Source organism: Megalops cyprinoides, chromosome 22 (genome assembly GCF_013368585.1).
Source record: "Megalops cyprinoides isolate fMegCyp1 chromosome 22, fMegCyp1.pri, whole genome shotgun sequence".
Lineage (NCBI taxonomy): Eukaryota > Metazoa > Chordata > Actinopteri > Elopiformes > Megalopidae > Megalops > Megalops cyprinoides.
Window position 1 is genome coordinate 22,259,377 of NC_050604.1, and position 13,571 is coordinate 22,272,947.

The window sequence follows — 13,571 nt, forward strand, 5'->3', positions numbered from 1 at the left end:
GTAGGCTATAGTAACGTGTCGTCATTGCAAGGAAGATCTGAACAACGGACTTATCCTAACCGTTGACAAGTTTAGAAAGTCACTTTTCACCCGACAACATACATGAGGTGAAACGGATGTCGTGCGGGTCGTGTCATTGGTATGTTTGCTTGGATTAGTTAATAAACATCACGTTTGTACGAAGCAAAGGACGTTTACTATGCGTAGTTGCTTACTAAAGTGAAAATAACACAGGACGGCAGTAATACCCGGGGCATTCCGAATCCCAAATTAACATAAAATAACGGAATGTCGAAAGGCTTGGCACTGCGACAATACGCTGCTGAAAATCCTGTCTGGATTTCGTGTTTAAGCGGCGTGTTAGCCTTTAATAATCAATATGCGTTTCAATTATTTGATAAAGGCACACGCTGATGTTCTCATACTGTCAGAACGATCACAGTTTATGAATAAATGACACACATGAATCCAATTCTAAAATATCGTAACTGCATGAAAATACTGCTCAAACCCAATTATGCTCAACGTTCGTGTAACCGCAAGGGATTTGTGTAAAAACGTCTCCTGGAGAAGGCGCACGTGTCCCAACTCATATTTCTTTTCCCCAAACCTCCTGCTTTGTATAAATAGTAAGTAGCAGCAATCCTGCGCAGACCAGACCCGAAAAAGGGGGAGGAGAAGGCAGGCAGGCCAGGGACACCGTGAAATTGCATTAAACATGCCATTCTCCGCTCTCTGCACTTTCACGCCATCTGAAGTTTTTGCCTACTGGATGTCTAGCGCTGTTTTGAAAGCCTCATTCCAACAAACACGTGAAAAGGTTGCATACTGAACGTCTCATTTTTTTCCACAAGCGAGTCCATCGAGCTCACGACTATTACCGCAGCTCCGATTTCTTTAATGAGTGTCTGCTCTTGAAAACTTGGATACCCTCTTGAATTTTAATTTGTCTGGAGGAGAACTACGCTTGAGAAACTGTGAATAACCAAGAAGCGTCAAATCTGAAAGGAGGAATTATTGCCTCGGATTTCTGAGACTTTATAAAATGCACCTTTGGGGATTACCTCTTTTCTTGGTCTATACCGCATTTTACACAAACCTCGCAACTGAATCAGTCCATGACTATTATGAATATGACCAAGATGAAGGAGATATCAGGGTATGTATGTCTATTTTTCATTTTTAATAATTTGCTTTTGGAAAGCAAAGTAACATTATTCACATTCAACCTACTGTGTGGTAACCTCGGTGGCTATAAGCTGCATGTACAGCTACCGTATCATTTTAGGACAACCAAAACACAGCATTTAGGTAGCCTGTTTGTACATTTTACCACTGTCTTGTTTATGGATAACTTTTTTTCCCTAAAGCAGAATCCTTTTATGTGCGACAGCGGATCTGAATATTTCTGTTTAGAGTGATCGTATCGCTAGCCGCTTCATGCTGCGCTGTAGGTCATAAAGGTTTAGTAAAAATGCCTTTATGTATGACTTTTTGGTGGCCAGATACGACTTCGTGAGCCATGGTTTCTTTATTTAGTTGAACATAGATGAGTAAAGTATGAATATGTCGGCGGTGTACCTGTTAAAACCTCTAATTTAGGGCACTCATGATGCGCTGCAGTCTGCAGACGGAATTAAACTCCCCTCGACGGCGGGACACTGAGGTAATAGAGGGGAAAGTTTTCAAGGAACGGAATCGAATAGGAGGAGGCAGGTGTCGGGGGGTCAAAGCCCCGATGTGTGGGTGCGCTCTTTCGGAGAAGCATTAGAGAAAGAGATAAGAGGTAATCTCTAACACGTGGTCTTTTGATCGTCTAACACACTCAGGGAGAGATTTTTTTTCCCCACTTTATTCACGTTTCCTTTTAAAATGCAGTAGCACACTAGGGGTATTTTATCTGTTTTGCCTCATATTGACCCATCTTCTTTTATTTCATTGATACTAATAACCAATATAGAGTAGCTGTATTCCAAAAAAAGCTTTTTTTTGTGCTGGAGCTATTCATCCGTATATTGGTATTACACAGATTTTTTTTTTTTTTTACTTTTTCAGCCCAGGTTTTAAATATTTATTTATTTATTTATTGGTGATTTATGAAAGTGTTTTCCTAAACAACAGTTTCTTAACAACAAATAACATTGAATATCCAGGAACAGAAAACAGGTCTAAGGATCAAATAACGTGTCATTATATGAATTACGACAGATGTGTTGGAAAATATATTTATGCAAGATGCATAAATCGGTAATGAATGAGTTTACATCAAATTAACGGATGTGAAACATGAAGCAGCATCCATGGATGTTGAAAAAACTTTGTTTGCATCTGCATATTCTTGCTTCAGACAACAGGATATGCGGGGCATTTTGAAATTAGCATGCTACCTAGTGTGTGCCTTTGGAGAATGCAGATTATGAAGTCATACCATATACTGTTTGAGGTTAAAGTCTGTCTTTTTCATCATGTTTTCAGTGTTTTAACCCTGTGTCTCTTTAGATTTGACATGCCTGCTTTAAACAGCCATTTGTGTCAGAAGTGGTGTAATGTTTTTTTTTTTTTTCCATATCACAATATTTACATACACTACTAATAAAGTCTCAGTTTGTAATTAATGTTCTACACACTTATTCTGCAATTGCAAATCATAATTGCCTCTATTGCATTAATGAGGTAGCTGAGCTTTTCAGCTGTTATTGCAGGAGTTGCTGTCATTACCCTTGACATCTCTGTAAAAAGCCACAAAAATGCGCCTGCTCTACAAGTAGTTTATGCAATTCTGCCAGTACATATCACAATACTGTCAGATTACAAAAGTAGTTGGTTTGGATGGGACGCCAGTGTTTAAGTGTCCGACAAGCAGAAGTACAGCTTCTTTGAGTCAAAGTCTGTCCAGAAACTGTCCCAAACTGCTCTGCTCCTGCGTTTGTGGTAACACTCGAGTGGATGTGGCCCGGCACTCTACATCCATCATCCAACTACAGATCAGGTCTCCACAGACCACAAGATGGATTGCTTTGGCCTTATCTGACCCTCCATCGTAGACAGAAACATCAGACTTTCTCAGCATAGGAAATTAAGTTTTATCACATGTGACAACATACATTAAGCCTCCTCGCCAATATGCATTGGGAATTTAAAAATCGTATCATTTACTGCAGTGTTTTTAGCCCCCACCCCCATAAACATTAGGACACATTACCTAGTCTTGTGCCACAGAATCTTGGTACTTTGCCTGAAAATGTCTCTTACATTCTTAACATCCACTCAGGCTGTGGAACTTGAAGTTCCTGTCAGGCGTCTAATGTTTCATGATCACGTATGAAGTAAACCTCGCTCAAGTGATTTTAATGAACTTGTAAGGTGTGAGACATGATCCTTCGAGCCCTATACACATGGCTACATGTTTAGAATAAAAGTCCCTTCCATGATTGTAAACAGAGGGTGACGGTCGACTTCCCTTGTTAGAAAATATAGAATTTGAGTTTATACAATTTATAATGACTATAAATGATTCCATATGCAATGTATTGCTGACAGCATGACAAAAGTTGGAATACCTTTTAATATGTTTGCACTGTTAATCATGTAGGGTATTCAAGTGCAGACCTAATATTCTTGTTTTTTTAAGGAGTTTAACCCCTGGGGTCAACATACTATACTAATATAATTATAATTAATTTGTTTGGAATTCCATATGCATAGGTAGAAAATGGCTCAAAAAACAAGAGCTCTTAAATGTGCAATCTGTTCTTTATCCTACTCAGGGAATATTTATATTACAGTTAATGGTACAGCTCTGGATTTTTTTACTCACAAACCCAAAGTACACGTGACCACATAAAGGATTATTGCCTCTCAGTGATTCATCTGATATTGCTCTAAATTACACTGTGCACTCAATTATATTTTCTACCCACGCTTTGTTGCTCCGCTACACCACTTCTAATGTTCATACATGTATGGAATTTTTCTCAGACAAGTCATATGACAGATAGTGCAATGACTTTGCTGAGTGTATTTTCTCATAAAGCACTGACTGAGAATTTATAAATCACTAATCACTTTTTCTGGAGGCCATTAAAACAAGAAGAACATAATTACTGTGTTAAAAAAAAAAGTTTCAGAGTCTAATTATATATACACATTTAATGGAAATTTTGATGTGAACCACAGATCATTTTCCAGAGGACAGACAGGGGGCGAAAGACTCGTAGATGACCTCGAGAGCAGGCAGGGGAGCAGATTTGTAATTTGTGATCAGCGAGGGGTTTGAGGTTACTTCATCCCGGCCGTGCTACTCGCAGAGAGACGTTGGCGTTGAGGGCCGAGTGTCACAATACTGCCGAGTGGAATCTTTGCTGCCGGGCGGCAATTGCTTCGTGGCTGTGCTCCTGATTTCGTCACTCCCTCCACACCTCAGGTTTGCATTGGTTTGCTGAAAAATTCAGCCCAAAGGGCAGGGCAGTAACACACGACGCAGGGTGTAAAATCAAATGATACATTTTTTTTGGTCTAGTAAAATATCCTGGACCACTGAATATTTTATTTCAGTGAGCTGTTATGATTGTGGGGTGATGTCAAGACTGCCATCACACTCAGCTTGTTGAGTGTCCCAGTGATATTCAAGGAGGACCACAAACAAACAACAGGTGGACTCTTTAACTATTTCAAGATCAGATGTGTCAGCAGAACAAGAGGACACAAATGGGAATTAATTAGAGGTAAATTTCATAATGATACTAGGAAGTACTTTTTTTTCCCCTCTCAGAGAGTTATGGGATAGCTTGGCAGGATTTGTAGCGCGAAGCAGAAACACTTGGGATTGTACAAGGCCAGGACTGACACACTTCTAGACATACCATAGACATCTAGACTATAGACACAAGGACGAGCTTAGCTGGGCAGAGTTGCCTGCTGTCATCATTGAACTTCCCATGTTCTCATACATTGCACTACATCCCCTTTCCTTATCTCTGTGGTGCAGCCGTGGAGAGTCCAGAAACCTCAACTGTCATCCAGCTTGGCTGACTCCGATAGTGTTCTGTCTAAATGTGACTCTGGAAGACAGTACTGATGGCTGACAGGGACAGAAACTGAAACAAGGCTCTTTTCATGCTGTGCTCATCTGTTCGAAATGCAGCTATACCCAAACTGGAAACAGTGCCCTCGGGATAGTTTGAATCGTCACCGATTCAAGAGAAACTAATCCTCAGCAGCGTTCCGCGAATGTTCAATCCCAGCAATTGTGGCGCGGTTCATTGTTCGCACATGAAATATTATAACTGGAGGTGACTCATAAAGGAAGCGATGGGTGTAACTCCAGTTCCTGCACTACCTGAAGATGACGTGATTTGAAACGTGTTGCATGCATGTCGTGCAGATACGGCCACTGCATCCGTTCTTGTGCGGAGACAGCCACCTTCATTTCCTTTGCTCCGTTGCAATCGTGTGGAATAGTTTAGCATTATCTAATTATCTAGTAATAATGAATATTTGTGTATTAATGGCCTCTGCCCTCCAGTACACTCAACATTTTAAGCTAAAGAGAAGCAGGATTTTTTAAGAAGAAAAAAAAAAGGTGTGCAGCATGTGATGGAGTTCACAGTGATGCTGCAACACTGGTCATGGCCCCTCTGTTCCGGGATCAGCACCCGTGATGTCAGTACACAAGCAGTCAATGAACCCCAGTCTCTGCAAGCCAAGGAATGCGCCTTTGGACTGTGGCCCTCGGCTGGGGGGCTCAGCATCTGCCAGACTGCATCTGCAGACTGCCTCCCTCATGGCGGCCTTAAAGTCACATGACTGACAGACCAGCAGCAGAGGCATTGTTAGGTGAGTGACATTCAGGCTTGGCCAGGGATCATCATTCATAGACAAAAATAGAAGTCTTATAGCATATTTTGCCTTTTCAGGTAGGAGTTTTTTTCCCCCTCTAACACCCATGCTTTAATAATATGTCCATATCAACATGGTGATACTAATATTTTTAAACAGACAGCCTTGTGTTGAAAAATCTACTAGCGCTTTGTTGATTCTGCAAACACGCATTACTGACAACATTTCCTTGTCCAGTTTTCTAACTGCTTGAATTGTTCCTGGAACACGGAGATGTACATTCCTTCTGCTCATCAAAACAAATGATGTTTCCCCGATACCTCAATCCCCTCATGTTCCAAGAAGTGCTTGAAGTGGAGGAGAATGGAGGAAGGCATTGCTCTGGCTGACATCAGCTCGGCAAATGCAGTAAGACGTGCTAGTTTTGAATTCAGGGGCCAGCAGAATGGAGCTCTATGGCAGCAAACTAAGCAACACTGTTTATTGAGAGAAGTGCAGCAAAGCTTCCATAATTCCAGTCCTGAAAGTGATGCAACCGATATTTAACGAGCGCATACATTCGTTACAATGTTTCCTTAGTGTGCACGGGGCCAAGCGTTTATATCTCAAATAGTGGCAATAAAAAAGCAAATTGCTTTATGTTTGCCCCGGCAAGCAGCACTAAGGATATTATTGTTTTAAACATCTGGCCTGGAGTGTTTTGCTGATTTACTGACACTGTTTCTTGCTGTGTAATGCCTAAGACTTTCATGAACCTACTTTAGCAAACATTAATACCATAATCGGCTTCTTTCAGCACATTGTGTGTAGACTGGTTAACAAAGAACACACAACTCTATTAATAAATGAAATACCAAAACTGAGTCTATTCACAAGGTATTAGCGCCCTTGGGTTGAGTCCCAGATGAACAAATACACATGTACTGTAGCACCAAGAGGGGAAAAAAACTATGGTTGTAAAGGCGTTAACACAAACCTACATGCTGTTTCAACGGTGATCTCCAGTGCTCTGTAACCTTTATGGCAGAGGTTCAGAGGGGTCAGATTTGCAGTCCAGCTCTCTCTCGCTAGCGCTTCCAGAATCAGGAAGATGGTTAAAATGATTAAGTCAAGGCTCTGAACTTGCACAAACCACATGTGATGCTGGAACAGTAGGCAAGAGACCATGACAGACTGATCCAGCATCACAATAGTAGAATCTTTGTAGCCAAAACACAAGGCATGTCTCAACTGGTATTTTCCCCCCAGAATATGATGTCAGACATTTCACAGTGTGTTATCTCTCATACTTTTTTGGTTTGTTTTGCTGCCAGTAACTGATACACAGATAACAGCTCTTCCCTGCAATCACAGTAAAAAGAAACAACCTTATACTGCCAGCCTGTCCTCATAACATTGCATAATACATCAATAACTGTTACTTCCATACCGTACGCATCATCCTGGACAAATACGACAGAGTAAATTTTAATGTACTGATAGTTGTTATGAGGTTGACCAAAGTGGAGAGATATTTCATTGAGAGAATACACAGTTTGATTCAAATGGGGCCTGAGAAAGCCACCAGTTACAGGAATGCAAGCGCATCCATCAGACCTCCCTTTCCCCTTTCTCATGTGGTTCTTTAAACAATGGGATGGTGTTTGGATAGTTCTTGCTGATGGAGACGAGCTCCGCATCCATGCTGTTAGCTTAGTGTAGGAGGCAAACACTCCTACCATCTGGTGCAATTAGGTCCACCCATGCAACGGTAGCCATTAAGAATCAAAACTCCTCCCGTTTCAGAGCTCTTCCGCAAACAGGGCAGCTCGGGACTATATATCCTCCTGAAGAAAGTAAACCATTAAACTCAGAGGGTGAACTTTTGTTTGCTCTGAAATTGACCCACAGCAGAAGCGAAACACTCAAGTGAGGATGAATGCACAAGGGCAGGCTTCTTGCGTTCCCACACCTTCTCCTCAACTTTCGACCTCGGGGTGTTTGCTTGTGTACATACGGATTTCAGTGGAGTTGGACAGAGGGAGGTGAGTGAGGTTTGTCTCCGGTAATCATTTTAATGAACTGGCAAACAGGAGAACGTGCCATTTAGAAGTGCGTAAAGAGTAAAAAAAACTCACGAAGTTTGGTTTGTATATTTTTTTCGGTGTCACATTTAAAGATTTGTTTCAGAGATTGGTAGGAGCTCTGGGAGGGGGCTGAGGCCTGCTGGCTTGTCTTTTATTTTGCCTCTTATTTTTCTTTTTTTTTTCTGGTCTGAACTTTCCAGTAAGAGCAATGGAACTAAGCAGTCCTGTGTTTTCCTGTTTTGACTTTGATGGTTGTTTTGTTGGTTTGCTTATGATGGTCTGCTCCTTGTCCTGTAGAAAGCAGTCTGATTATCAACAGTCGCATCTTATTTTCTTTCATTGAGACGAATCTGTTAAATAGTTTACTTCAAGCTTTACTCTGCTGTTGTAATCTTAACAATTAGACCTTTGGCCATAAAGGAAGTTGCAGCTTATCTTGACAAATGCGTTGTATTACTGCTTTTCCCTCTAAGCCACTGAGATATCAGTAATAAACAACTGCGCAAAGCAGGTGGTCTTTACTTGAAGGCCTTTTTTGTTTGTAAAGTCTTCAGTGGTGGTTGGCAACCCGTGACACTGTAAGCCCTCTTCAGATGTCGGCTGAGGGGACAAGAGCTCTGGGTGCCTAGGGAGGCAACTGGCTAGAATGGGACACCTGAATCCTTTACTGACGTGCTTCCCAAAGCACAGTTTTCCTGTGGCGGTTTGTTTAACATAGCAACACACTGTCCGGGTCTGCTGCCACACCAGAATCCTGAAACTCATGCACTTCCTGTCCAGGGAGGGTACAAATTGCACGGAGCAGTGTGATGTAACAGTAAGGAAGCAGTCACATGGCAACCACGGGGAGATGTTCTAGAAGGCACCATTGACTGTAGTGGAATGTGACTGTTTTTTAATAATAATAATAATAATAATAATACCCTGAAAAAAGTGCCCATTGTTGTGGAAGGTAGATGGCACCACTCAAAGTGTGACCCACAATATTTGAGTGGCCTGCTGAAAGTGAAACCACACGTAATTATGCTGTGGTAGCAATTGCCACCTCTGTTGTTGATGCAGGCTTTAAAATAGTTGCATAGGGTTTCATCCCAGAGCGCCCAGCCGGTAGCCAAGGGCGCTGCTCTCCTCAGACTCACCTCAGTGAGCAGAGTGAAGGCCAAAGGCCGATCACAAGACCCTATGCTCATCTCCTCCTCGGGGATGAGTGAACACGAAAACACGCAGGGTGGTCAGCAGCAGGAGGCAGCTGCAGTGCTTTCCTGGTAATCGGCATTCCCAGTGTTCCTGATTGTGATAACGTAGACGTATGAGAAGCCAGCCCTCGCAGAAAAAACAGGTGGGAATGCAGAAACAAACACAGATCATTTTGTTTTATTGGAATTTCTCAGAAGTTTCATTGGATTTCTTAGAAGATGATTTAAAGAGAAACTAGTCTTATCTAGTTATGAGCTAGCAGGCTACATTTGCTCCTTTAGTCAGACTTTTGTCTGGTCAGAAAACACAGTGAGTCAAAGGTTCTTCCTTTGGCATAGGCTTCTTTAATTTTGCTTAGTCATTAATGTTTCAAATAGCCAACCTTTGATGTCATCAAACCAAAATGAACTCTTCCTTGGTGACTGTGAGAGTGAAGTGTGGTCTGAGAAAACACTTCAGACGTGTTTTGTGTATTTAATCTCACATAATACAGCTGAATTAGTCTTCCTAATATCCTTATGGACCCTAGAGGGATACCAGTTTATTTGAGCTACAGTGAAATTATTCATGTAATTTGACTTTTCATTAGCGAATTGCATCAAGTTGAAACAATGGACAGTCTCTTAGGGCTGCTGTGCTTGTACTTGATCCTGTTGAACGCCTAGGGCACTTTTTTTTTTTATCTCACAGTAACCCGTCTCTAACAAGGACACCACGGCAGAAGAGTTCCGACTTGTACTGCAATTTAAACCATTGCCAGGACTCCCGCAGCAACTGGGTTTTCTGATCTAAGAAGGACAGGGGCAATTCAAAGATGGTGAGCGCAGAGAGAAAAGAGAGCCCAGCGTGTGCCAGATAGGACTAGCAGAAGCAGATGTGGTGCTTCTCTTTGTGGGATGGCAGGCGCATGGTTTAACACTTAACTGGTGCAAACAAGGCGCGCACGTGACTTCACTTTAAATGTGAAATTAGCTGGCCAAGTGATGGAGTCTGGGAATACTGGTGTAAAGTAAAAGGCGGATGGGTGTGCGTTCACATTTTGCTTCAGTTTTCCTTCATTTGCAGTTATTTCTGTGCAATTACGCATTTTTTAGAAGGCATAAAACTTGCCCATGGAAAAATTATGAAGTCAGCGTGGGACCAATAAATATTAAACAGCCCCTATGTCACTGTGTGCTGATATCTTCATGTCAGTAACAGGTATTTCAAGCCCACACATATACAGTCTAAAATCTCTCTAAGCAGACACTCATGGGCTTCCGCTCACAATTAATATCCACACATAGGAATTGACTATCACCATTAGCAACATTCAAGCTACAACAAGCACTGTGGTGAAAAAGAGAAATTCTGCCTTAAATTTGTTATCGAAAGCTTTGGCCAGAGTGACATTGTTTGAGATATTCCACTACAGAGAAGTAGTAGTGTCGGTCACTGTTGATAGTGGCTGTGATTTTGACACAAACATGGCTCTGCTTGGGATACCATCCTGCAGTATCACAACGTTATATTAAGCACTCATGATGTACTCAGTTCTCCCCCCTGGACATGCTTTAATTCTTTCCAAGGAACTTAACCACCTGTATTAATGAATTATGGTCTCCACTGAAACCCACTTTGAGCATCAGAGGGTTCAAAGAGAGCTACAAACCGCTTTGACTGTAGCTCCGCAGGGGCCAAAGCCAAGCAGCCCTGCTGTAGGAGGTTAGGTTTAGTTAAGCCATTTAAGGATGTGCAGCAATGTTAGAGAGACCGATGTTCTGTGATGTGGTGTTGGCGAGAGGAATGCCTCGGCCTGGAGCTCAGAAGAAATGCTACATTAGCTCTGACATCCCTGCGGAGCAGGGAAAGGAGTGAAGTATGGAGAGTTAATTGCTTTATTGGACCAGAGTAACCTAAACCACGCAGGAATTCGCAGTAGGCACATATAATCATGATAAAGCACATCTTATATCTTGTTGATGTCATTACCCCTCCCAGAAAATATTATAAAAATATGACATACCTTTCCAAAATTTCCAAATAGGTTCATGCGTCAGTAATTTTTTTGTTATTTTGTGATGCATGGTACATGTTGCGCAATGCGTTCAAACAAGTATTGTTTCCATTTTAGTTGCATCCCTGTGCCATCAGAACCAGATGAAGCTGAGCATACTTGACAAGTTAATATGCATTTGTTTTTATGAACGAGTGTTTATGTGTTTGCAAGTCTTACATTTAATTGCCATCGTCAGTACTGTTTCTTATTTGTGCTTGTTGTGGTGCTGTGTGTGTTCGGATGGATATAACAGCTTATTCTGTGGCTGGAAAAGTAATTTCCAACAACTGGAATTGGATGAAAGTGCTGAACTGTAACCTAACATACATAGCGTGTCTATTACAGTTTACATCTCAACGACACCAGAGCAGAACCAAGACCGCGTCGTATTTAATTGAAAAAGGAAACCAATGTTCCAGTTTCTCATTTTTATATGATTGTTTTTTTTTTTTTTGGTCATTTCTGCAGCATTGAATGCAGGCTGAGCTCACACTGTTATGCAGAAACAGAAACAAACAGCAGCAACATAGCACTCGCTGAAAGTCATTGCTCGAAGAGAATGGCAATAAGCATTGTGTTTAGGCTGAATGGGGAGGCCTGTTACTCCAGCGAATCGCTTGATCCAGCAACGGTCCAGCTGGCTGCAGATACGGGTTATCCTTCTGAGTTTGCCAGCGTCATTTTTCACATGTAATTGGAATCAGTTTACCCCTTGGCAGCGCCGAATATTGTAGCCGAAGGGTACTCAGGAGATGCTGATGAATGTCTGGCGTGCCTGACTGTATTTCGCTTGAACAACAAATTAGCACTGCCGCTGCACCACAAGTCGGGCCCGCTCAGTCACCCAGAGAGCGTGTGTGTGTGTAAAGCCCAACGACCATTTGAATCCATTTATCTCCGCGCTGTTATCAGCGCTAATCCCGCGATTCATAAATAACGAACAAATGAAACAGCTGCATTGGGTGGTGCTGCTGGAGCCCCCCCGGCCGCCTGTATCAGCTGCAGACTGGCGTGCGGGTGCCACATCGTATTCCCTGACCTCACCTCTCCTCGAATGCCCCGCCGCAGCCTTCGATTTCTCCTCCATTTCACCCGGCACTCACTCTGTGAGATTTTGTTTGGCTTCGCTTTGATTTATCGTCACACTCTGAAGATAAGAGTATTTAATCTATGTCTTTTTCTCTGTCTCGGGGGGGTTTAAGCCTGCGTGGCTAGACTGTAATGCCTTTAACTTCAGCTCTGCCTGACGGATTGTGGACTGGGGACGGCTTTGATCTGGGCTGGCCTTTTCCCTACGCAAAAAAGTACCGTATCAGCGTTTTGTGAAAGGCACCACTCTGCTGTTTCGATGCAAATGGTTGCATCTCACTGGTGCAAGTGGAGAAGTGGTGAAAGGCTCACATTTCTGTGAAAAATCTGTTAAAACAATTTGATGTTTTTGGACGGGGAATCAACCAGATGGAATGTATTTGTCCGAAGTAAACGGAAAAATTAAAAGGTGGTGCTGTGAGGGGGCGCGAAAAATTTGCAAATAGTGTAGTTACCATGTGTGGGAAGAGTGAGCTGGAATAAGATGTAGTGTAACGCCTCGGTGGGGTGTGTGGTGTGTGGTGTGTTAATTTGATGCTTATGCATTATCTGTGAATTCTGCTACCTTTGCTTGCACTCCTAAGCCATTTTACCTGGGTGGGATGTTAGGTGCCAACAAGCTGCATGAGCATGCACATATTATGCATCACATTCTCTCAAAACTTGAGATCTGAATTGTTTTATGGCTTACTGCATATACTGTTGCATGCTTAATGCACAGTGTGCATATTTTATCAAGGGATAAAACAAAATCACCTCAAACTGTAGGCATGCAAACAACGTTTGGCAAGTATTTTGGTCACCTGTCTGCAATATTGTGAGTATCTGGTTAGCTCTTAATGATGAAAGTGGAGTTCCCCACCTCAGTGCAATTCACTTTAAAAGTCATTTCGCCCATCCTGTCTTTGAAAGAGCAGTGCGGTGAGTTGTCTTCACTGAGAGCTCGACGCCGCAGCGCGACGGCGTGTTGAGAGGGAACAGTGACAGAACATGAGCTTTATCATTCAGAGATGTTCTTACATCCTTCTCTTGACAGGCAACAGTTCCCGTTGACGTGCACCGTATGACGACAACTCAGCAGCCCAAGATTAGCTGGTTGTGCTACTGGCCACCCTGCTATCGCATGGCTGAGCTTCTCACCTGCCTCTGTCCTATAGACGTTATTAAAGAGCTGTGAACCAGAACTGAAAGCTAAGGCCCTGCTGGCCTTGTTTCACTTAATCCCATATGGTTGTTACATAGTCCAGCAAAGTATTTTTCATTACCCTTTAAGCATCACAGGTTGAGTATCCGTTAGAGAGTGACCTCAAAACCTGTTATACTCATTAACATCTCTGTTGAGT

General features: G+C 42.3%; 1 protein-coding gene across 1 annotated transcript in view; it reads left to right on the plus strand.

Annotated features, from left to right (window-relative positions):
* The first annotated feature begins 666 nt into the window (after window positions 1–666).
* vegfc (vascular endothelial growth factor c) overlaps window positions 667–13,571 on the plus strand; it is a 39,109-nt gene continuing 26,204 nt past the window's right edge. The window contains exon 1 of the mRNA XM_036517036.1: window positions 667–1,159. Within this exon, the coding sequence (XP_036372929.1) occupies window positions 1,046–1,159 (114 nt within the window). The 5' untranslated portion in view covers window positions 667–1,045. The remainder of the gene's footprint in view (window positions 1,160–13,571) is intronic.